This window comes from Fundulus heteroclitus, chromosome 1 (assembly GCF_011125445.2).
Source record: "Fundulus heteroclitus isolate FHET01 chromosome 1, MU-UCD_Fhet_4.1, whole genome shotgun sequence".
Taxonomy (NCBI): Eukaryota; Metazoa; Chordata; class Actinopteri; order Cyprinodontiformes; family Fundulidae; genus Fundulus; species Fundulus heteroclitus.
This window is the reverse complement of record NC_046361.1, coordinates 16,786,580-16,810,193: the sequence shown is the minus strand read 5'-3', so window position 1 is coordinate 16,810,193 and position 23,614 is coordinate 16,786,580. Positions and strand designations below refer to the sequence as shown.

At 39.8% G+C, this 23,614-nt stretch overlaps 1 protein-coding gene across 2 annotated transcripts in view; it reads right to left on the bottom strand.

Annotated features, from left to right (window-relative positions):
• cntn3a.2 (contactin 3a, tandem duplicate 2) overlaps positions 1–23,614 on the bottom strand; it is an 84,987-nt gene that overhangs the window by 35,885 nt on the left and 25,488 nt on the right. For both annotated transcript variants that reach the window (XM_021322011.2, XM_036136482.1), the window contains exons 6-14: positions 22,411–22,506; positions 21,457–21,660; positions 20,556–20,658; positions 20,037–20,221; positions 18,641–18,777; positions 10,977–11,106; positions 8,177–8,327; positions 6,260–6,387; positions 4,893–5,062 (exon numbers count right to left, since the gene is read on the bottom strand). In XM_021322011.2, coding sequence (XP_021177686.2) covers positions 4,893–5,062; positions 6,260–6,387; positions 8,177–8,327; positions 10,977–11,106; positions 18,641–18,777; positions 20,037–20,221; positions 20,556–20,658; positions 21,457–21,660; positions 22,411–22,506 — 1,304 coding nt within the window. The remainder of the gene's footprint in view (positions 1–4,892; positions 5,063–6,259; positions 6,388–8,176; positions 8,328–10,976; positions 11,107–18,640; positions 18,778–20,036; positions 20,222–20,555; positions 20,659–21,456; positions 21,661–22,410; positions 22,507–23,614) is intronic.

The following is a 23,614-nucleotide window of genomic DNA, read 5'->3' as shown; positions in this document are numbered from 1 at the left end:
AACAAGGAAATATGGCAGCAGAGCCAACGCGGTTTAATTATGGAAATTAAATTCCCCGAAGCAGCAAAGTTTAGTTGATAATCTCCTTGGAGTGGAGACATTCTGGTATTTCTGGGTAAGGACTCTCTACTCAGATAAGAACACTGTCAGTGAGACACGAAGCAGGAAGAATGGTTGGTCCCAAGGGTGTGAGGATGTACAGAAAATGTTTTGTCATTTGGGTGTTTGCCACGCTTTGATTCCTTCGGAAGACAAATCTAATGATGTGCGTCCACTTCCTGTTACGTGAGGCTGTGCAGCAGGCCATGTCAAAGCAGAATTCAAGGCGAGCCAGAGCTTATTAAAAAGTAGATGAGCTGAGCTGAGACTGAGCTGGAGTTGAAGAAGACTCCTTTAAATGATTTCCACCTGTCACAATGGCTGAACACCTGGCACATTACCTACATAATGACTTTTATATGGGATGTGCATTTCAGCATAGGGACCGACTTGTTTCCATTCACAAAAATACAATTGGAAGCTCATAGGACTTCAATAATCTATTTGCACTTCCCGCCATAGATTTTCACCTAACCGCACAGGGTTTTATGCCTCAGAGGAGACTTTTACAGATGCAAAATGGATGGTATTACACCAGCTGCAGCCATACTGGCCGCTGTTAATACTTCCAAGATACTCATGTAAGACAAAGTGAAGTATGTGTCCATTTGCACAGTAATATAGGTAGATTATGTGTAGAGACGCACGGAGGAAGTTTCCGGTGACCAGAACTGGGCGATTAGGAGAACACATCATAACTTTGTTCCAAAAGGTTGCGTTGATGTCAACACTGTTTGATGTAGAAGTTGTTGAAGCCAAGGACTCAAAGTTAGCAATTTTCATTAACTAAGGGGTATATAAGACAGGGGTTGCACTGGGTTCTAAAAAAAGTCATACATTTAATTATCCCAAGTGTAGGCCTTAAAATGTTTTAACTGTGTCCAGTTTGGTTTTAATTAAATAAGATACTGTGTAACATTAGTGCATTTGTTTGTTGCTTCTTCAATTTGACCTTGGTTAATTTTAATAAATGTAATCAGAATTTTTTTTTCCTGGCCTAGAAAGTGAGAAATAGAGTGTTATTACATTCTGATAATTTGTTTTTCCCCCCAATTCAGCAGATTAAATAATGACATTTAGCCATTTCTGCGAACCTGCTAAATAAATCTGTTCATGAATCTGGCTTACAGCTGCTTGTTTAGAGAATGGAACTAACGACTTTCTTGTTACCGGATCCACCTGCCTCTTCAGGAGCATGCATGTTTAATTAGGTCCCGCTTGGAAAAACAGATTTCAGTAGCTAGCTAAAACTTGTTGTCGATTACTGTTATGGTTCTTCCTACTCTCACTATTGCGTGGGAGGTGTTAAAGTTAGATAACTTAAACACAAAAGCAAATAAGTCAATAAGGTAAAACATTTAAATAACTCTACTACTGACTTAATTAAAGGTTATTGAATAATCCAGGTAACTTACTTATTTTTATTTATGTAGGTTGTAACTTAATAGGACAATGGTCTTAGAAAAAAGTTAAAAATATTTTAAATTGGAATTACTTGCAGAAACCCCATTAACCAAGATGTCAAAAAAAGCTCAAAAGCTGGAAAAAGCTATTAAAAGGAATATTTTTACACTGCCATAATGACTAACAGGTTTAATGACTTGAACCTGGCTTCAGCAGATAACAGGAAGGCTAGTGAGCATCCTTGTGAGCATCCCTTGGGAAATAAACATGGAGATTACTGTTTACAGTTAGTAATGCTAAAAGCTCTAATAATGCTAATTGCTATACTAATACAATATGCAAAAAGGAAGTTCAACACGTCAACTCTAAATTGGGTTGTCTTTATTTTAAAATACTAACAAAACGGTTTTCCAGCAGCTGTTCTCTCCCCTGCAGGGTGGATGTTGCTTCTGTTTTTAATGAAATTATTATTGACTGCTCATGGTCTTAGCTGAACTTAAAAGTACCCTTTTATGTTTGCACAGAGCTATCTTGGGCCCATGTCAATAAGTCAATACCTTCCCATCAGGGTAACGTTTGAATATCTATGTTTTTTATTCTGAATCTTTGTGGACAATCACAGGAAGACAACTTAACTACCCATTTCTCACATGATGACCTCTGATTGGGCTTAACACTTAAACAGAAGTTTTACAGCAGGATTTCGTTTTACTATCTTACATCAATGAAAGTTATTCAATGAAAAATGGTAACTGTGAGTATGACTAAAATGACTTAGGGTCTGCTTGGGGAAATTAAGGGAAAGCACACTGGATGAACTGCAGCGTGTCTTTTGAGGCATGTCAAACGATGCCTTTAACACACATTGCAGAGAAAATTCTTAAAATGAGAGGGTTAATCTGCATATCCACACCAAATCCAGTACTAATATTATGCTCAAACATAAGAAATGCAGAGAAAATGACTACATTTCAACTACTCAACTATAAAAGCTTAGAAGAAATATAAATCAATTAAGCTCCCCCTCCTGCTGTCTTGATATCCTAACCTTCCTTAAGAAAGTTCAGCCTGTCATTGCATCTGATCTGATTCAAATAGTAAATTCATCCCTCACATCGGGTGTTTTCTCCCAGGCTTTAAAAACAGCAGTTATTAAACCACTGATAAAAAAGAGCAATCTAGACAAATCCCATCTGCAGAATTACAGACCAATCTCCAACCTGCTATTCATCAGTAAAGTTATTGAAAAAGCTGTGTTTCAACAGTTAAATAGCTTGCTTACAATGATGTTTTTCAGTCCGGTTTCCATGCTCACCACAGTACTGAGACCGCCCTCGTCAAAGTGTTCAATGACATTCTCATAAATACAGACTGTGGAAGAACCACAGTGCTAGTTCTGCTGGACCTCAGTGCAGCATTTGGCACTGTTGACCGTGATATATTATTAAAGCAACTGGAGAGCTAGGTTGGACTCTCTGGTACAGCATTCAATTATTTCAAGTCCTACCTAGAGAACAGGGAATTCTTTGTGTAAATAGGTAACTTCTCATCCGAGAATGTGGGGTACTCCAAGGTTCAATCCTGGGACCCCTTCTATTGAATATCTATATGTTCCTACTAGCTGAGGTTATAACAAGAAACAAGATTAGTTATCATAACCACGCAGATGATACACATCTCTACATTACGATGTCACCAGGTGACTCTGAACCCATCCATGCACTGAACGGATGCTTAGAACCAATCAATGCATGGATGTGCCAAAGCTTTCTCCAGCTGAACAGAAACAAAACTCAAGTTATTATCTTTGAACCTAAAGAACAAACTAGAGTCAGCGCACAGCTTCATTTAATACAAAAACAAACTAGTGATCAAGCCTGAAATCTGGGTGTAGTGATGAACTCAGACCTGAACCTTCAAGGATAAATAAAGACAGTTAGCAAAGTTGGCCTTCTATCATCTGAAGAACATTTCCAAGATCAAAGGACTGGTGTTCCAATGAGATCTAGAGAAACTTATACATGTGTTTATCTTTAGTTGCATTGATTACTGCTATGGTGTTTTTACAGGTCTGCCCAAAAAAAATCTATCAGACAACAGCAGCTGATCCAGAATCCTGCTGCTCACGTCTTCACTAAAACCAGGAAGCTAGAGCACATCACACCAGTTCTAAAGTCCCTACACTGGCTCCTTGTAGCCCAGAGAATAGACTTTAAAATACTTATCTTAGTTTATAAATCACTGAATGGCTCAGTACCAAAATGCATTAAAGACCTGTTGATGCCGTATCAACCCTTCAGACCACTCAGATCTTCTGGTTCTCGTCTACTCTGCATACACAGAACCAGAACCAAACATAGAGAAGCAGCATTCAGCATCTACAGCTCCAAAAATCTGGAACAAACTTCCATAAAACTGTAAATCAGCCAAAACACTTAGTTCCTTTAAATCAAGACGGAAAACACACCTGTTTAGAGCTGCTTTCGATCCATAATAAACAGGAACATTGACCAACATATTTGATGTATATTGATGTTTTTAGTTGAGAAAATGTAATGTTTGTTAGTGGTCTCACAACCGGTGACCGTTTCGATGTGTTTGATGTTTTTAAGTTTTTATGATGTAAAATACTTTGGACCTGCCTTGCCTCTGAAATGTGCAATACAAATAAACTTGACCTGACACATTGGAAGCATCACAACATACACAACGGCTATACATTTATGCCAGCAGGTGGCATATCCAACCCTAAAATACAGATAAATAACTTACTAAACCAAAATGAGTTCACAAAGCCCTAAAGGAGGAAGACCAGCTATGGGAGCTAGAATGTAGTGATATTTGTGTTTATGTTCAATTTAGAAGCGTCACAAAAAGTTCATGTGGACCGGACACCCCAGGGGAACATTGTCTCATAAAAGATAATAGGGACACATTTTTTTGTGTCAGGAATAAAACAGCAGGGTGACCAGAGACAGTGAGCTCATGTTGTTTCCAGTCTAGCTAGATTTTTTCATTAATGTTGTGTTTTTGCTCCTTTTTTGTCTTAAATTAGGAAGACAAAAAAGCAAAAGCAATTAAGGACTTTTGAATACAAAACATTTTAAATGGTTGTTAAGCCCTATGACCCCGCCTCCACTTTCCCATGGTAATTCTTTCCTCTGGCCCAGTTCTCAGTTAGAGTCAAGATAGTACCAGCTGACTGGTGCCAAAACCAGCACTAGTGGCGGTGCAAACACTAATGCAAAGCAAAAACTAGCACTACCTTAGCAGTGGAGCTGATTTGTTGGAAAAAAATTATTATTTTGTTCATTATAGTTCTTGAAGAATAGCAGCAAATTGGCTGCAAATCTCTGAGTGGTGCACTGCTATGAGTAAGGTTCACTCACGCCGCCTACAAGCTCAAAGTGGCCGTCTCCCTTGGTGATGAGCTGTCCGTTAAATGCCCAGGAGAAGGAGACGTCCAGGACAGGATCACTGGCCACCTGGCAGGGTAACACAATGCTCTCCCCTACAATGATCTCCATGTCCACTGGTCCCTGAATAATTCTGGTCGGATCTGCCACAAAAAAACAAAAACATAAATTCTGAAGCATGAGTGCCAGACTTTAACAGTACAGGAGGTGTTTCATTGTAAACAGACAAGCAGACCTTTTGTTGATTCCACTGAAAACAGAAGCAGAGATGTAACACTTTCTGGAACACAAGCTTTGTAAAACAGTGAGTCACAGGCTTAGCTGTGTTGTCTTTGTACAGAAAGGTCCCAGTCAAATACTGTGTGATTACATGCAGCCTGCTGCCTCCAAAATGGGTAATAGGATGACACAGATTGTATAATCTTCTGAAATCCTGATGGAAATTGCAATGCGCTGCTGATCAGATAAAACTTCACATAATAGGCTCCAGCGTAGACCCGGTATGCGAAACGAGGAGCGTCGCTTTAAAGTCTACTAAAGCAATCATTTAGAGAAGTCCTCTGAGCTTCAAAAAGCCAAGATAATCAAAGTGAGGGAATCAAAGAAGGAGGGTGGAACACAAAGGAAGAGAACTTGTACTCTCGCATCTTACCTTACGCTGAATGTCAAGCCGTAGGAGTAAAGCTGCATGAAAAAAAAAAGGTACCTGCTGTCCCTAAGTTGGTAAAGAATCAATGTCAGAGCTGCACACCACTGATCGGTTTATGGCGGCGGGAAATACCAGAGTCATTTAGAGAAATAACTGGCCTTGGCAATCACAGCGGCAGACAATATCATTCAGCACATTAACAAAACCAATAAGAAACCCGGCAAACACTAAGCTGTCACTCCAGAGGCGAAAGAAAAAAAAAAAGAAAACACACACATTTGACAATAACAGCATCTGTGACACCACCTCACTAATGCTTTCATTGCTTCCACTCAAGGCACTTTCATTAGCTGCAGTAAATTGGTTGCTTCAGCTGCTTTGAGGAAAACAGTGTTCAAGTACTTTGTCAAATATGCTCCGAGTGGATTATTGCAACCTCACAAAACCCCTGAAAGACAAGCATTTTCAAACTGCTAAGCACATTTTGATAAAGCCACAAAGAAAAAAAAACTAAATTTCAAGGTTTGCCAAACTCTGCAAAAGCTTTATGCTGAACACACAGATCACAGAGCAGAGTTTAAAGGTTTTGTTGGGTGAATGACCTAAATGCAGCAGCTTCGCCTTGCGCTGATGCATACCGAGCAGGGAATTGTGCTTACTAAGTGAAGTGTTATTTAACCGCGCCGCTCACCCGTAACCAGGAGCCTTCCTGTTGTGCTTGACATCCCAAATCTGTTCCTGGCGAAGCACGTGTAGCTGCCTGCGTCCGACTTGCTCACATTTGCAAGCCTCAGAGTTCCATCTGGAGAAAGTGTGATCCTGTACAGGTGGAGGCGAACACAGAAAAGCAACAACAAAAAGTTGAAACCATGTGCTTACATGCGCTCTATAAAAAAAAAAATAAACACACTAAACAAATTTTTCCAACAATAAATTGGACTAAACGTTTCCCGCTTTAGGTCAGTAAGAATTAACAAAATTATTTAGAGAGATTTTATAACTTTCTTAAAATTCTGACGTTTACATACATTCAAGATTACTTTGCCTGTGAAAGCCCCAGATGATCATTTCACATTGCTTTTTAAACTGTATGATTTGGGGGAACAGTTTGCGTCTGAGTCAGGTTTTATGGCCCTTTTCCCCCTCTTGATCATCATATTGAGCGAATTGTAATTATGAAAATAAATTTGCTCAACGGAAACACAACAACAACAAAAAAAAAATCTGGGTTTTGCACTAGGATGAGGTGGTTTTTTGGCCGTATCGAAATGTGTGCATTTTGCATCACATGAGACATATGGTCAACAAACGCATGTTAACTGGTGAAAAAGACAAAGAAGATGACAGAAAATGCTGGATCCATAGATCTTCTGCAAAATCCGCGACAACTGTATCCCTAAAACGTTGCGTAGCCAATCACAAGTATGGGGGCCTTGTTGCTCCAACGCCTCAGTCAGACGCCAACGTCTCCTCTGGTGGCTGATGATGAGCGCTAGTGCTGTAGCGGAAATATGAATATCTCATGGAAGTGTTTACATCTGTCGCTGCCATGTTTTTAATGAGTTATTGCATCAATAAACATATTCATGTGTGATTTTAATTGCTTGTCCTATTTAATGGATATACGGTAATTGTGTTTTTTCAACATTAGCAGAATATTGACTAGGTTTTGCGCATATTTGTAATGGAAACGGAGCTAATGGCCATTATGGGCAAACACTTCAGTTTAGGTTACATCGGACCACAGGAGGTTTGTCCTTCAATTAAGGTCTTTGTCCCACTGTGCATTTCCTAATTTCGATCTGGCTTTTTAATAATGCAATTGGGCGACACGGAGCCCATGTCTTTCCTGAACAGTACGATGGCAACATGTTCCCATAGTCATAAAGTGTTTGTAGTTCTTCCATATAATTGTTGAACGGATGAAGGTACATACCACCTTCAGGTATCTGAAAAATGTTACCAAGGATGAGGTCCACGGTTCTCTTCCTGATATCTGATTTCTTTTGATTTCTCCATGATGTCAGGGAAAGAAGTGGAATGTGTGAGACATTTAAAAAATATATATATATATATTCACTGATGTACCATTTAACCCAAATGCTGTGAATTAACCTGTAACAATCTTGCAAAGGCCTCATATCATCATCTGGGCTTTCCTGGATTGTTTCAACTTTAAAGGCACATTCCTCTAACCTGACAACAGCCAGCTGCATGTATCGCTCCGCCTAGCTCCACTATGTGAGTGGAGCTAGGCGGAGCGAGACATGCAGCTGGCTGTTGTCAGGTTAACATTCCTCTTGTGTATGTAAACTTCTGACATGGAGGAAAGTCTGATATAAGGTCAGAGAGTGAGCAGAAATGGTCAGGTGTCTTTTTTTTATAAACTATACAGTATGTAAACACGTTGCTTCAACTGTAACTCATTTAATCAATGCATAAACACTAACTTCATTTCGACACTTACATGAGGATAACATAGTTAACCAGCGTTTGTATCAGGAGTAACTACTGAACAGACCGAGAGAGGACAGTGTAGGAATAAATGCCACCAATGCTGTCCAGATTACATCCCTAGAAAGGCATGCTAACCAGTTTCAGTGATTACCTGTCCTCAGTGTGAATAGGGAGATTCCCTTTCTTCCATAAAATGCTTGCTGTGGGGTAGGCCTGGGGCTTGCAGTCCAAAGTTACCATTGTTCCTGCTTTGGCTTTGAGCAAAGCTCTGAGGACGTTGCCTGTAAAGTCTGGAGGAGAAGCTGATGGGGAAGAAGCAAACTGTCTTTTAGCACAAGACTGCAGTAGATCTCATGAGGCATTTGAAGCGTGCTGTAATTTAATCTGTGGAAATCAATAGATGTTGAAGAGATGGAGACAGATGCTTTAATTATTTGTAATGAGAATGGAATGGATAGAGAAAGCAACAGTGTTGTGATTTTTATTTCGTCTTGTTTAGTCGCATTGAATAAAAGCCGCGGTTAAATTGATACATAAAAACAAATTCACAAGGCAGTTCTGTCTGGGAAATAAACGTTTCACTAAATCTACTGAAAGCTTGTTGTTTAAATAAAAACTGATCCTGGTCACATAAATGTACACTGTCTAGCCAAAGTATTCACTCCCCTTGCATTTGTCACATTACAGCCACTAATTTGATTTTATTTACCAGAACAATACAAAGGAGCGTATAGTTGCGTCAACACTTTGTGGTAGAACCTTTCCAACACTGTCGGATATTTGTGGTATTTCTCCTGCAGCCTTTAACATACAGTTTAAAGGATTGAAATGTGGCAATTGGTCTCAGTGTAATACCTTCAACTTAGTCAAACTAGCTAAACAGCATCCATACACAGCTACTCTCAAGTCTTGAAAGAGAATCTCAATTAAATTTTGGCCTGAACTTTGACTGGGACACTCTGGCACACAATGACGCTTTGATCTAAACGATTCAATTGTAGCTCTGGCAGTATGTTTAGAGTCGTCCTGCTGGAAGACAAACCTCCGCCCCTGCCCCAAGCCTTTTGCTGCTTCAAACAAGATTTCCTACTGTACTGTCCTGTATTTAGTTCCGCTTATCCTCCCATTCCCAAGTAGCAGCTTCCATGTCTATGCTGAAGAAAAGTATGCCCACACGATGACGCTGGCAGTACCTCATTTCAGAATGTTAATGTAGTGCTCAGGCTAGTGAGCTGAGTTAGTTCCCCCTCACACATCGCTAGGGCCAAAAATTCTGGATCAGAGAAGCGGTCCCTTTGCTGGGTCCACTGCACGGCGTGTGCGGGACATTCTAAAACGCTTAACGTGAAAAAGCTTAACGTGGCTTAAGGTAGGAAAACAACGAGGAATCATCACCAAATTTTGCATGGCCATATCTTGTCATGAAGACTTAAGCCTGTCAAAAAATAAATAAACCGAAATACAACGATTATAGAAGATATCTCACATTAACGTTTTCTTCTTCATTGGCGCCTATGGCGAGAAAAAGGCTTAACCTGGTTTAATGTACCTAATCAACGATCAATGATCACCAAACTTCTCTTTCATATTGCTCCTAATAAGCACATAAAACTGTCAAAATGTCAAACCCAAAGTCCAATTATTATGGACGTTATCTAACATTAAGCGTTTCTGCTTTCATAGCCTCTATGCCTATGAAATACTTAATGTCATATAACGTCCATAATAATTGGACTTTGGGTTCGATTTTTTGACAGTTTTAAGTGGTTATGATAAGCAATATATAAGAGAAATTTGGTGATCACTGAGCATTGTTTAAGTACATTGAATTACGTTAAGCCTTTTTCTCGCCATAGGCGCCAATGAAGAAGAAAACGTTAATGTGAGATATCTTCTACAATCGTTGGACTTCGTTTTTTTTTTTTTTTTTTTTTTTTTTTTTTTTTTTTTGACAGGGTTAAGTCTTCATAACAAGATATGGCCATGTGAAATTTGGTGATGATTCCTTGTTGTTTTCCTACCTTAAGCCACGTTAAGCTTTTTCATGCTAAGCATTTTAGAATGTCCCGCGTGTGCCACGAACCAATCCGGACGTCTCATAGCTTGTTATATATATATATATATATATATATATATATATATATATATATATATATATATATATATATATTGACAACAATGATTCTTGATTGAATGTTTGGGTCTTCATCATCATACCAACTTCTCCTTTTTACTATTTTGGTGACGTCTAAACGTGTTTGTTCACTGCAAAAACGGAACTACAAATAAGTAATATGTAAAATGAGTGTATTTGTCCATGATTTGTGCAGGTAAATAAGATGATTTGCTAATGGAATAAAATTTTTGCACCTAAAATAGGAACAATTTATCTCCATCATCTTATTTCAAATGCAGGATGTCTAATTATCTTATATTAGGGGTCAAAATACTCACTCCATTGGCAGATAATATCATTTACCTGCCCAAATCAAGGATAAATACACTAACTTTAAGAACGTTTTACTTATTTTTAGATCCGTTTTTGCAGTGTTTGCACTGCATTTTATTTTGAGGCTCCAAGGTAAAGGGGGTTGAATATAAATGGACACCACAATCCTTGGATCATTATTGTTTGTTTGTAAAACAACAATTTCACAATTCACTTCATTACTTTGTGCTGGGTCACATAAAATCCCAAGGATGGCTTGTGGATGTAATGTGTCAACATGTGAAAAACAAGCATCCAAGAGGAGTGAATAATTTTTAAAGCACTGTCGAGAAAGTCCCAAAGAGAAAAATCCATTTAAATCTGTTTGACACCACAATATCATCCTCACTTGACCCCTTTTTTCCCTAATCCAGACAACCTTTAAAAAAAGACTGTGAGATGACCTTTGGGTCCTTTTTTGGTAACAATGATTTATGGATTTGAGAGATAAATGCCATCCTACCTAAAACCATTAGTTCAGCCGCAAAATATATGACGCCATGTTTGTTCTCAGCCACACACTGGTACATGCCAGCATCAGATAGCGTGAGCGGCGACACCGACAGGACCCCGTCCTCCACATGGATCCTGTCCTGTGAAGACAGCGATGAAAGAAAGCAATTATTGCTCGACAGTTAAAGGTAGCACTTTGCTTTTGCACATCACACGCTGCTAAATGTTAGCAAACAGCAGATTTTTAGCAACATTGTCAGTGTTTGCAGATCAAATCTGGATAATGCTGTTTTTTTTCCCCTCCAAAAGACTTTGTGTGTACATTGTTCTCCAGAAAAGCAGATTTTCTTACTTTATCTATTAAAAACACCGGATAAAGTTTAACCATTTCCAACACTAGTCCTGCATACAACATGCGAATCAGAGGATATACAGATCTTTTCACATTTGTTAGCATTCCTGATAAAGATACACTTGTCTTTGTACTCCATCCCTGGTTGCCGAAACACATGCTTGACACCATCTAAACCAAATAGGTTTATCTTGGTCTCACCAGACCTCAGGATATGGTTCCATTAATCCATGTCTGTAGTGTCCTAGTCTTCAGCGAACTGTTTGTGGGTTTTCTTGTGCATCATCCTTAGAAGAGGCTTCCTTCTGGGACGAAGGCAGACCAATTTGATGCAGCGTGCAGCATATGGTCAATAACACCCACACACCCACCCCTTCAACCTCCGCAGTCATTATGGCCGCACTCATACGTCTATTATTTCAAACCTCTCGATATATCTCTGAGGACGTGCACTCAACTTCTCTAGTCAACCACCTTCTTATAGGCCCAGCATGGAGTGCCAAATGTGAGGCTCACGGGCCACACGTGGGTCTTCTGGCTGTTCAGTGTGGGTCACAACTTAGCAGTTAAAATGAAAATTTTGACCGATCAGCTGTTAGTAGAATATTTTATTTTGATTCTTTTTTTCATAAAAAAAACAATCAACCAACCAACAAACAAACCAACAAAAAAAAATGCCTGACTGATTTATCCAGCAAGAACGCTTTCCATATGTTTTTGCAGTTACCTCAACTGATCAACTAGGGGGAGCATAGTTAACTCAGAAAGTTTTAATTTATTTTAACATTATAAATATTAATATCATCAATATTATTAAAATCATTTTGCTTGTTGGCACAGCAACAAAGATATGCCATTTGCCTTCAAATCAAGAAAGGGAGGACTGCCGTATGCATTCTTGAGGATATTTGTGACTTATGCTGTTTTAATATTCAAGTAATCAGTTAGGAAAATCTTAATATGAAAATGTTAAAAACTATTTAGGTTTATTTTGCGAGGCATTTGGGTTTATAAAAAATGTGTGGACATTTTGTCCTCATTTTGGTCTTTGAGGCTTTTTGCAGCGCTATTGGATTTTATTCTGGCTGTTGATGCTTAAATTGTGGTTAACCCCCACAATTCTTTTCTGATCCTCAGACAGCTCTTTGCCATGTTGTGCCATGTTGAACTTCCACTGACCAGTAACAGAGAGTGTAAGAGTGAGAACACCTTTCACACACCTGCTCCCCACATTCACACTCTTGTACACCTTGTAACACCAACGTGTCACATGACACCGGGGGAGGAACAATTGATAATTGGGCACATTTTGAACCCTGTTGTTGCGAGTGGAGTTATTTAGATGGGACAGCAAATTTACAATGTTAACACAGTGTTGTTTTGAACCTGAACACATGCAGAATGTTGACGCGTGAGACTATGAGCGCAAGACACGTTCTGTAGTGCAAGTTTAAAAAGCGACACCAAAACAGAACCGAGACGACACCTAGTTATCACTGCACCCTGCTATTTGGGAACATTGAGGTTTCTCATCCAGCTACAGTGGAGAAAAAAAGATGAGCCAAACCAAAACATTAAGTAAACACAGACATCTTCCAAAAGGTACATACAGAACCTGGCTCTCAACCTAACTGAGTTCCTCACTTGGAACAATGTCAAACCAAATGTAAACATCACAGATGACTGAGAAAAATCAGCTGATGTCCAAATGGCTACCTGTGGCATCCAATCAGCCCAAACTTGGCACATGTATGCAACTTTGAGGAAACCCGTTGACTAGAGTGAGAGGCTTTAGCCCAATAGATGCATCGCTTGCTCCATTCAGGTACAGCTGGGACGCTAGGTTGTTGAAATATCAATACAACTCCAAAGTGATTTAAATGTGTTTTTTTTTCTGAAATATGGGCACAGTGTTAATCAAAAATTTCTAAACATTAAAGGTATACTATGCAACCGGGGTTGATTTTCCAGCGAGGCTCCCCCCAGAGGGCGAAAGTAAAAGTGCACTGTCGTAAAGATGCTCAGCTGTTCTGGTTTCTCCATCAAGCCAGGCGCGGTTGTTTTGAGCTTAGCAGACAGGCGAACGCAACGAAAAGTGGAAAAAACGGCAGTACAAACAATGACTAACACAGTGAAGGTATGAACATCAAGCTTCCCGCAGTGCTATCTTGGCGAGGCGGCCGCGCCGCCGCCGCCTCGCCAGTTTTATTATTATTATTATTATTATTAGTGATGGGTCGATGAGGCGTCATGAAACGTTTCGACACATTGCCACTCTGTGCCGATACTGTGCCGATACTGTGTCACTGAATACTGACACCTGCTGGACCTTAAAAATCCCTACAGGCAACCTGGTTGACAGAGTTAACTGACACTGATTTGATGACCAAGTATACACAATACAATTTAAATCATTGTATGTTGCATTGTATTATTTTATATTTTCATCTGAATTAAACATATATTTGATTTTTTTTAGATACAGTCAATAAATAACGTGAAGGAGGATGCTTGTGGACTGGCTTTTTTATTTTTTACAAATGGTTGATCGGGCGCTGTGTTTAGTTACCTGACTGATATCATCTGTTCTGAAATCGGACATGCTGAGTATGACAAAGGGAGGAAGAACTACTCAGAGCAGCAGCTTTCTACTCAGTGTAGATCAGCCGTTTTTTTCTGAAACGACGCTCAGAACAAAGACGTACAGCGCAACCCGCCCAACCAAAAAGGCGTTGCAGAACCCATCCATCAGTGGTGCGCTCCGATCAGCACCTTGCGCTCACAGAGCGAGACTGTGGTACAACACCATCACACCAGAGTTGCAAAATGGTTAAAAATTAACCATTATTAACCGTTATTTTGTTTACAGTTCAGCTTGGATTTTCTTTACTGCGCAGCATAGCTTTGCTGTGCGCGAATGCACACGCGTGCAGCTTAGAGGGAACAGAAACAGTTTGGCGCGTCAGTCAGTTCGAAACAGTTCCTGTATTGGTCACGTGACTTTTCCGTAGCAATACACACATCGACACGGGTTTCGCTCTATGAGACCGACACATGCGCCGACGCATCGGTGTTGCCGGACCCATCACTAATTATTATTATTATTTTATTTTTTTATGTTGGCGAGACGCTACCGCCACCGCCTCGCCAAGCCGCAGCCGCGGCCACCATGGTAGCGTCTCGCCAACATAAAAAAAAAATAATAATAATAATAAAACTCGATATGCTTGCATGTTTATTTGACGTTAACACGCGGTTCTTTGTTGTTGCTTTCGCGCGTGCATATAGTGAATGGCAGGGCAAAAACACATGGAGTTCTCGCTGTAAAGCGAGACTTCTGTGTGTGCGGGCCGTGAGCTCTTGCAAGTGCGGTATTTCCCCCACAGACCCCCAGGGCGGCCGAGAAAACCTTTGTTCGACCTGAAATGACTCATTTAATCATCCAAAACGGTATGGAACACATTAATTAACTGAAAAATGTTGCATAGTATGCCTTTAACGCTGAACGTTTGTGGACATGTTATATAAGCAATGCAGGCATTGGCTATTCCTGCTCATGCTACTTTATTCATTGAAAAACATTCAACCAAGTGTAAAGTAAGTTCTATACTCTTATGTTTTAGAACATAATAAATTCAAATCAATTTCAGAAATTAAAAAAATATTTACTGCTTAAATACATTTTATTTCTGCATTGAGACATACGGAAAAGGCACCGAACTGTACACCTTGTGAACGTTTTGTGTAAATACCATTATACTGTAGTGCCTGTGCATACTCTTAGTTATCCGGGTCATCACAACAGCAAACAGGCTTAAACCGGAGATAACCAGACTTTAGCTCAGTTCTTTCGCAAAACGTTTCGACTCCTATCCAGGAGTCTTTGTCAATTCTGGTGGCTCGCACTTGAGCTGTAGTATTTTCACACAAGGTTACCAGTGTACTATTAAGGTTCTGTTAATTAGCAACTCAGGATTTCCTGTTGCCATGGGCCAGTAATAACACAAACAGACACGTTTCTTAGCAACTCTTCAAAATGGGAACTACACAAGAACATGCCATTAAAGTAAGGCAGATGCGTGTTGATCTTTAAAGCACAGAAAATGGTTAAGAGAAAATAGCTCCCGTCAGATTAATCAAAGTAGACAAAACCCCACATGAAACTGTGCCATACAAGGCTCGTCAAGGAGCCATCTTCATCATACCACCAAGCACAGAGGGTGGGATGGTAAAAGAGGCGATTTTTTTCCCCAAAGCTTATTGGTAGAAAACTGCAGCAGTTTATTAATGTGACATAGTTCACTGAAAAATATCGAGTTATTTTAAGGCTTTTTCCACATCATTACCAGGGGTCTCAAATGTTGTGGAAAGCAGTGTAATTGGGATGGTAAAATGAGTCTCGCAAATGGTCGGACATGAGATAAAAGACGAGGAAAGTGTCCACAGATGTGAAATAAGGGTGTTTGAGGGTAAAGATCTGTGGAAGAAAATAAAAATGTTTCTGAGGGCTTATACAGCGTGATACAGAAGAATGAAGGGCTGGGATCAGCAGGTAGCCAACAAGCCTTTGGTCAGTGTTTATGACACCGGTTTCGTTGTTGAGATGAAAGAACAATCAGTGCAGTAATCCATAACAGCTTTAACTGAGAGAGACACACAGAAGATATTGTTTACTGAGAGAAACAAGGCAGCCTACAGACTCTCAGACCAGGTGAAGCAAAATCCTCTCACTAATGTACAAAGAGTTGAACTTATGGTTAACAATTCCTGAGCTGTGTTTTTTTTCACCCCTTAATGCTTTGAGTAAAAGAAAGCACTCAGCATCACTTTATCAGTACGATCATCAACCATTGTGATGATAACAGCAACTTTTGGGGAACATCTCTCTCTTTAAGAGGATCTGGGAAAGAAGCCAGGGTATAGGGTAGAGTGCTTATGATCTGAGGTTTACATACTAATAAGACAACATCCTGGAGGGTTGGACTAAGGTAACACATAAGCTGTTTGAGGAGAGATCTAGAACTATTCTGGGATCACCCAGTGAGAAATGGATCTGAACCAAGATCTCTGGAGAGACCTGAACATGGCTCGGCACTACATCTCCCCGTCCCATCTGGTACAGCTGAAACATTCCTGCCAAGAAAACTGGAAGGCGCTCTCAAATGAAATATGTACCAGAATTGTTGGAATCTCCTGGGAATCCCAAGGCTGATGTTGTTGCCATGGATCTTTAAGCCAACTACAATGCGAGAGCAATAATACACGTGTAGTCCAATCTGTTACATGTGCAGTTTCGCATTACACCTTTTCGTGTTTACCAGTATAATATGCTGTGCATCTGAAGCTTAATGCACAGTTCCTTGCAAAGGTGTTTATGCCCCTTAAAGTTTGTCCACGTCTGTCAATCTGCAAACTCAATGTTTCTTGTTGGATTTTTAAATGATCTCCCAACACACTGTAGTGCATCCTGAACTTTTAGGAACGGTCATTTGCTATTTGCTGTCTGTGCTCCAAAAAAAACAAACAAAAAATCCACACAGTATGACAGGGTTCCTACTATATTGTAGGTTAAACAGAAAACTGCCCTTGCAATGTTTGTGCGGTGTAGCTTCTTCAGCCACTGGATTTACTTATAAAATATTTATTTCTTATAAAATATTTATTTATTTATTATTTGCCTAGTAAGGACAGGAATATTTTACATTTTTGAAGTACAGTTTTGGCTGTAAGATATATGTTACATTTGAAGCACTTCCAAAAATAGCCCGTTTTAAACACTTTACCAGACCTGGTTTTAGGACCAAAGTCTGGGTTAACGTGATTTAAAGGTTGTCTAATGTATGTAAATAACTAAAATGGGCCCAGTTTAATTTCTAAATATTTGCAAATTCAGTGATTTGGAAAATAAATAAAGATGCACTTTTTTTTTAAATCAAGTGGTGATGTGGCAAATCAAAGGTAAAGAATGCGACCAAAAACTAAATCAGTATAAAAACTACTCTACTGGGTATTCTTAGATGTTACCCTTTAAAAATAAATCCTGAAGATCAAGCATTTCTCTTTTTCCCTATTTATCCAGACCTGGGAAATGGTCTAATAATATACAGGACATTTTTGGACTGAGATGGTGTTTATGCAGCATTGCCCTCCACACACAGAGTATTTTATAAAGTAAGCTAAAATTTGTGAAGTGCATGACTGATAGTTGTCCTGTCAACAGACTATTCCACCAGAGCTGCGGGTCTCTGCAGCTCCTCCAGAGGAGCAGTGGGTCCGTTTGGCTGCTTCTCAGATCAATGCTCTTTCCTGGCCTTTCAGTTTAGGTAGATGCCCATGCAGGTCTGGTAGTGCTCGGTTGTCTTTGTGACACTAACGTTCACCAACAAACCTTTTAGGACTTGGGCGATTTCTTAAGGCAAGTGGAACTGCTTATTTCATTTGGTTATTTCATTATTGCATTTGGGGTTGTTTAGTGGTAAAGGGGATCAGTACAAATGTACAGCGACATGTTAATATCATCACTTGCAGAAAATGATGAAAACTCATCAATCCCATCCCATCCCTTCCACTTCACCAGCATACACTATTTTGTTTTGCTCTCGTAAAATCCTAATAAAACACACTGAACTTTGTGGATCTAATGTGCCAAAATTATTAAATGGGTATAAATACTTTTGCAAGGTACTGTAGATGCTCTTTTCTTGTAAGAGAAATGCTAAGATGCCAAAAAATAAATGAAAAAGTGACATTTAAGAATGTCTGTTTAATAATAATGTAAAAACTAATTATGTGCTGTGTAATTCCATGTGTCTGGCTGTGAGCGTTATTAGGTATCATAAAAAAAAAAAAAAAATAATTTCAGCAGCCAGTTAAAATCAGCCAAGTTTAACGCAACGGAGCTGAGAATATGCTAGACTGCGTGCATGTCTCTTGTGGTTTGGACTGACGTGTGCAGTTCCATATAGTATATTTCACAGTAGATTAAGCCCATTGTCCCTAAATCTCAAGGAGCTTAAACATGCATCATGAATAATGAAGAACAACTCTCGACTCCATTCAAATGAAATGGAGCAATCTCTCGGGAATTCGACTGATCCACTCTCTAAGACGGTGTAATCTGCCAAGGTGAAGCTGAACCAGCCCCAGTGAAATCCAAGTCTCATCGTTGGCACACCTTCGCGAGATGTTTACACTCTTCATCTAACGCTGCGGAAAAAACCATCAACAAGCTCTTTGCGTCGCGCTTCTCTGAATAGAAATGCTGAGCCGAAGCTGCAGGTTAAGTGTCGAAAAGGAAACACTTTCAGGCGGCGGTGATTTACCTCCGAGAGGAGCTGCTGGCCATTCTTCAGCCAAGCGTAAGAGGGTTTGGGCTTGCCGTTGGCGCGGCACTCCCAGTGCAGCCTCTCCTCTATGGCCAGGGCGGTGTCCTTCATGGTCTGGATCCACTGAGGCTTGGCTGAGGACACAGAAACACTCTCTCATGAAATATCTCGCAGGGACCCGGAGGAGCACTTTTCAAGGAAGCCGCACCGGGCCATTAAGTATGCTGCTTCCCAAATAGTTCAAAGAAAGCCCGGATTGTCAGCTCAAACGGGATGGGCTTGTCTTTAAAGGGGCTGGAGGAGGAACGATTGAATATTTTATCACTCGAAGGTTTCACAGGCCTGTGGCAACACAAGATTACCATTTAACGCTGAATCACAAAGCGGAAAACTTCTCGCCACTGGTGGAGTGCACCCACCATCACCGCCCACCGCAACCTGTCACCTTAATAAGTGTGCGTGTAGAGAAACCATCACCCTTGCACACAACTTCCCGGATTACATATGCACAACTTTTCCTTTTTTTTTTTGTTATTTTTTTTTTTTTCATGGGAAGAATGCAGAGCTCATAATAAGCGCCGCTTCCTTTGCAGGCGCCAAGCATACTGTCAGTTCCAATGTCACAAGTGTCATTTTCGCTTCTTTAATGAATTCGCAGAAAAACACAGCAGCCAGGGTGAGCCGAGGGGCCAAATTTCAACTAGAACAACCTCAACACAATGCAATAAGAAAATAATATTAAAACCAAGCAGATGGTTTTGTCCCTAATTCTCCTTTTTCAGTCTCTAACAATGAGGAAATGACCAAATTATCTTTCTCATACAATCATGTAAGGTGAGCAATTAAGTGTGTAAACAGCTTTTGAAAGTTTGCAGTAGTTTATGGTGTCTTGAGGACACCATAACACCCACCCCCCCCCCAACCACACATGCATGAGGGGGAACAAAAAGCCCAGTTAACCAAGATTAGAACCCAAAAGACCAGCTCGCTGCAAGGCGACGCAGCAAACCACTAAACTTGTAAATATTTATAATATGAGCTCTTCAAAAATGTAGGGAAAATCCCATGTAGGGGTAAATCATTTAAACATAGATATCACCGCTTAACTTCCCAAAATAATTACTTTAAATAAGAGACATTTTCATTCTTCTTTTGTTAAGTTCTCTGAAATTCTCAGTTTAAATATGAAAATAATTGTAGAATTATCTATTTGCTGGTATACATGAATGTCTATAATAGATACAATAACTAAACAGAAATATGGAAGTTGGTTTCTTGCATCTCTAAACGACAACGTGTTGCAACAATTGAACATACGTGTGTGTGTGTGTGTGTGTGTGTGTGTGTGTGTATTTTTGTGTGCCCTGACCAGGGCAATCCTAAATCACTGTACCATAAAAAGCCAGTCGACCAGCAGCTGTGTTCCTGCCCATCTTGTTCTCTGCCACACACTCGTACCCTCCTGTATCATCCAGTTGGAAGCTGGGGATCTCCAGCACTGCATTTGAGTACTTCATTTTGACTTTGCTAGGGAACGGGACTCCATTAGCCCTCCTCCAGGTGATTTCTGGGACAGGGCTGCAACATACAAAGCAGGCAAACCTTAGCATGTAGCTCGGGTTGCAGGTTCCCTATAACAATCCAGCAGTAATGAAGCACTTGATGGAATATAAAAGCCTCCTCTGTGTATTTTTGTGGATGAATGGTTCAGATTAAGCCCAATCCAACCATGAAAACGATAAAAGCTTTTCAGCATGAGTTTTAAAACCAATCATGACTTTTTTTTTTCTCCACAAACAGAGAAATATAATTGCTAGAGGATTTTTTTTCTTTATTTTTAAATCTGAAGGTTTCTCGCCTGGAATGATAGGCTAAGGAAAATTGAAAACATTGTTCAAGGAATTCAACTTACTTCCCAAGGGCGAAGCACTCCAGAGTAACTGTTGATCCTTTCGAAGAAGGTACATTGTCTGGAAAATTAACTTCTATTTTTGGCTCGTATTCACCCATCACTCCTGTGAGGAGCAAGCACAAGAACCCGCTCAGTCTTTTATTATTTATGACTTACTAACCATACTACTGGCACAGCGGTTCAAGCGATGGTGCTGAGGACAAATAAAAGACACATGAACAAACATTCTCTCATGGGCAAACTCTTAGCAGTGCATCACTTAAATGTACAGTCACGGGATGTTTTGCAAAGCCAGCAAGGAATAATTTCAAACTCAGCAGGGGAGGGGGGAATTAATGTCTTGTTTTTTCAGTCAGCGGCTTCTTATCTATTATTTCTAAGCTTGAGTGGGCAGTTTTATTGTTTATATCAGTATTCAAGAAAGGCAGAGAAGATGGATATCAGACAGTGATGCAATGGGATTTAAATTTATGCAGCTACATGTACAGTACACTGAGTGGAAACTAACTGGTTGAGCCACCAGGACACTCAATGTAATGGTCCAGTGACGTAGGACTCATGTTTAATTCATTTGAGGCAATCTTTATTCACTCTCTTTCTATGAAACCACAACAGGGGAACAACGGAGCGCTGAGAACAATCCTGAAAATTCAAGTGAAAGCAGGGGGAAGGCAAAAGGGGAATGCAAATTATAAGAAAGCTAAGTCAGCATAGGGGGAGATTTAGGTTTTTTTGTGTGTGTTGAGAACCAACTATTTACAAGGAGCTACTGGCACTCAGGGACTGAAATGTGATGAAGGACAACCGACCGGAGAGAGTTCTTTGGTAATCGGGTGATAAAAGGGACATTAAAAAGAGAAAGTCGCCTTTTGCAACGCCATGAGCATACGCCGAATCTTACCGTCTGTCCTGAGGATCAGAGACGTAGGTGAGCTCTGAACCTTGCCTTTTGTGACGCTGTTCGTCACCACACAAGTGTAGTTGCCCACATCAGAGGGCTCCACCTTAGCGATGTAAAGGTTTCCTGTCTGCTGGGAGACAAATCGCCGATTGTCTTGCTGAACAAAGTATGGATACTCATTGAAGACCCACGCATAAGTAAGATCTGAAAGACAAACAAGGATGCAACCAAGCAAGTGATGGGCCCTTTGTGCAGTTAGACGTTATTTAAATTTTTAATTAATCATTAATGAGTTTATAATCCTTTTTAAACACTATCAAGAACTGCAACTTAGATATAAGCCTAGAGCAGAGGCATGCAAAAGGCAATGCACTCTCCTCTATTTTTGGAGCTGTTTGGCTTCTGCTGCTTGCTTTATTTCTACACTGGATTAACAAAGCAGATAGCACTAAATACGTGCAGAAACATACATTTTTGCATCTGTGGGAACATTCTGCAATCATAAGTTCTGTTTTCTGTATTTTAAAAAGTGATACCATGAGTTCAAACATGATTAAGATAATTTTCTTGATTCAAATGATAGAAAAACAAAAGGCAGACCTCACAAAAAGAGAGGAGTGGTTCTTTCTGTGAACTCAATGAACCATTTTTTTAACCCAGCAACATGTTTAATTTTGTTCTCCCTTCTCCTGCTCCAAATTTACCACCAGTTTTCAGAAGATGGTATTTTTCTTTGAAATGGCAAAGCTATTTGCTCTAGTTTTAATTTAGATAAATACAGATAAATATGGGAGCATCTAAATGTAGGCTTACTGCATCAGCACAGAGAGACGTTATTCCTTTGGTATTTATTTCAGCAGCCAATCTGCCTTTGTAACTAGGCTTAAAATTAGAACAACAAGCAAACGTTTAGCACCTGTAAATAGCTTCATAAATTTGCCTGTGAGCATTTACCTCCAGATGAAGTAGGTGTCCCACACAGTAACACCACTCCTTGACCCTCACGGACTGACACGGCGCTTCTGGTGTGAACTTTGAAATGATCTAAATCTAAAGAAAGACAAAAGGGAGAAATGGTCTTCGTCTCCAGATCGTCGTTATCAAGGAAACAAAAACACAATTGTGTGCGAAACTCCAAATTGGTAAGATACTGGCACATTATTATGAGAGAAATATAATGAGAACTGTTCTTCCCCAGAAAATGAAACCTCTGGATCTACTGTGTGTGAGATTATTAGGCAAAGTGTATTCACCTGGATTCAATTATTTTTGAACAAATACAAAGTGCTCTCAGGCAGTCTGAAATGTTATTAAAACTAAAACTTCAATGTTTAGCAACAGGAAAGTGAGTTTTTCCTTTCCCAGCGGAAAATTGTGTGAACACATTAGGCAGCTGAATAATTAAGGAGACTTTCACGAAGTCCCTCATATAGTCTCAGTATAACTGGTTTTCAAGTGAGCAAAAGTCATCTTGCAAAGCCAGCAAACCCAACAATGTAACAATGAATAAGTCCTTATGGTTTTTCTATTACTTTAAAAATAAAAAAAAAACACTTATTTGGCACAATAAGAGTTTTGAGTGGCACATATCTCTATAACCTAAAGGTAACTACATATTTATATGGATTATGATGTGGCATATGTAACAGCAGTGTGTTGTTTTACCATAGGTTGTATGTGTCAATTCTCAGATGTCCACAGATCTTAATTTTGAAATAAATCAATACCTGCTCTCTCCTGCATGCTTATCCACGATAATAAGCGGCAGCTGGTTCTGATTTTTCTCTCTGTGTCTGAGCCAATAAATGACAGATTGGATATCAGTATTTTGACTTCCCTTCCAAACACCACATTTCACATTTGTTTGTAGTTACTTCTTAGAGCCAAACAACATGTTGTATCCAGACAACTAGTTTTAGGTGGATTTTTAGGAGTGGTGTGACAGTGTCCTCGACGTAATGCTAGTTTACTGCAGTACATTTAAACGCTCATGAGTAAAACATGGACTAACTATGTGTAAGAAAGTGAGACCTTCAGCTGCTTCCATTTTTTTTTTTTTCCTTTATTTAACCAGGTAAACCCCGTTGAGATCTGGATCTCATTTTCAAGGGGGACCTGGGCAGAAATCTGCAAAAACACTACAACTACTTATCCAGGG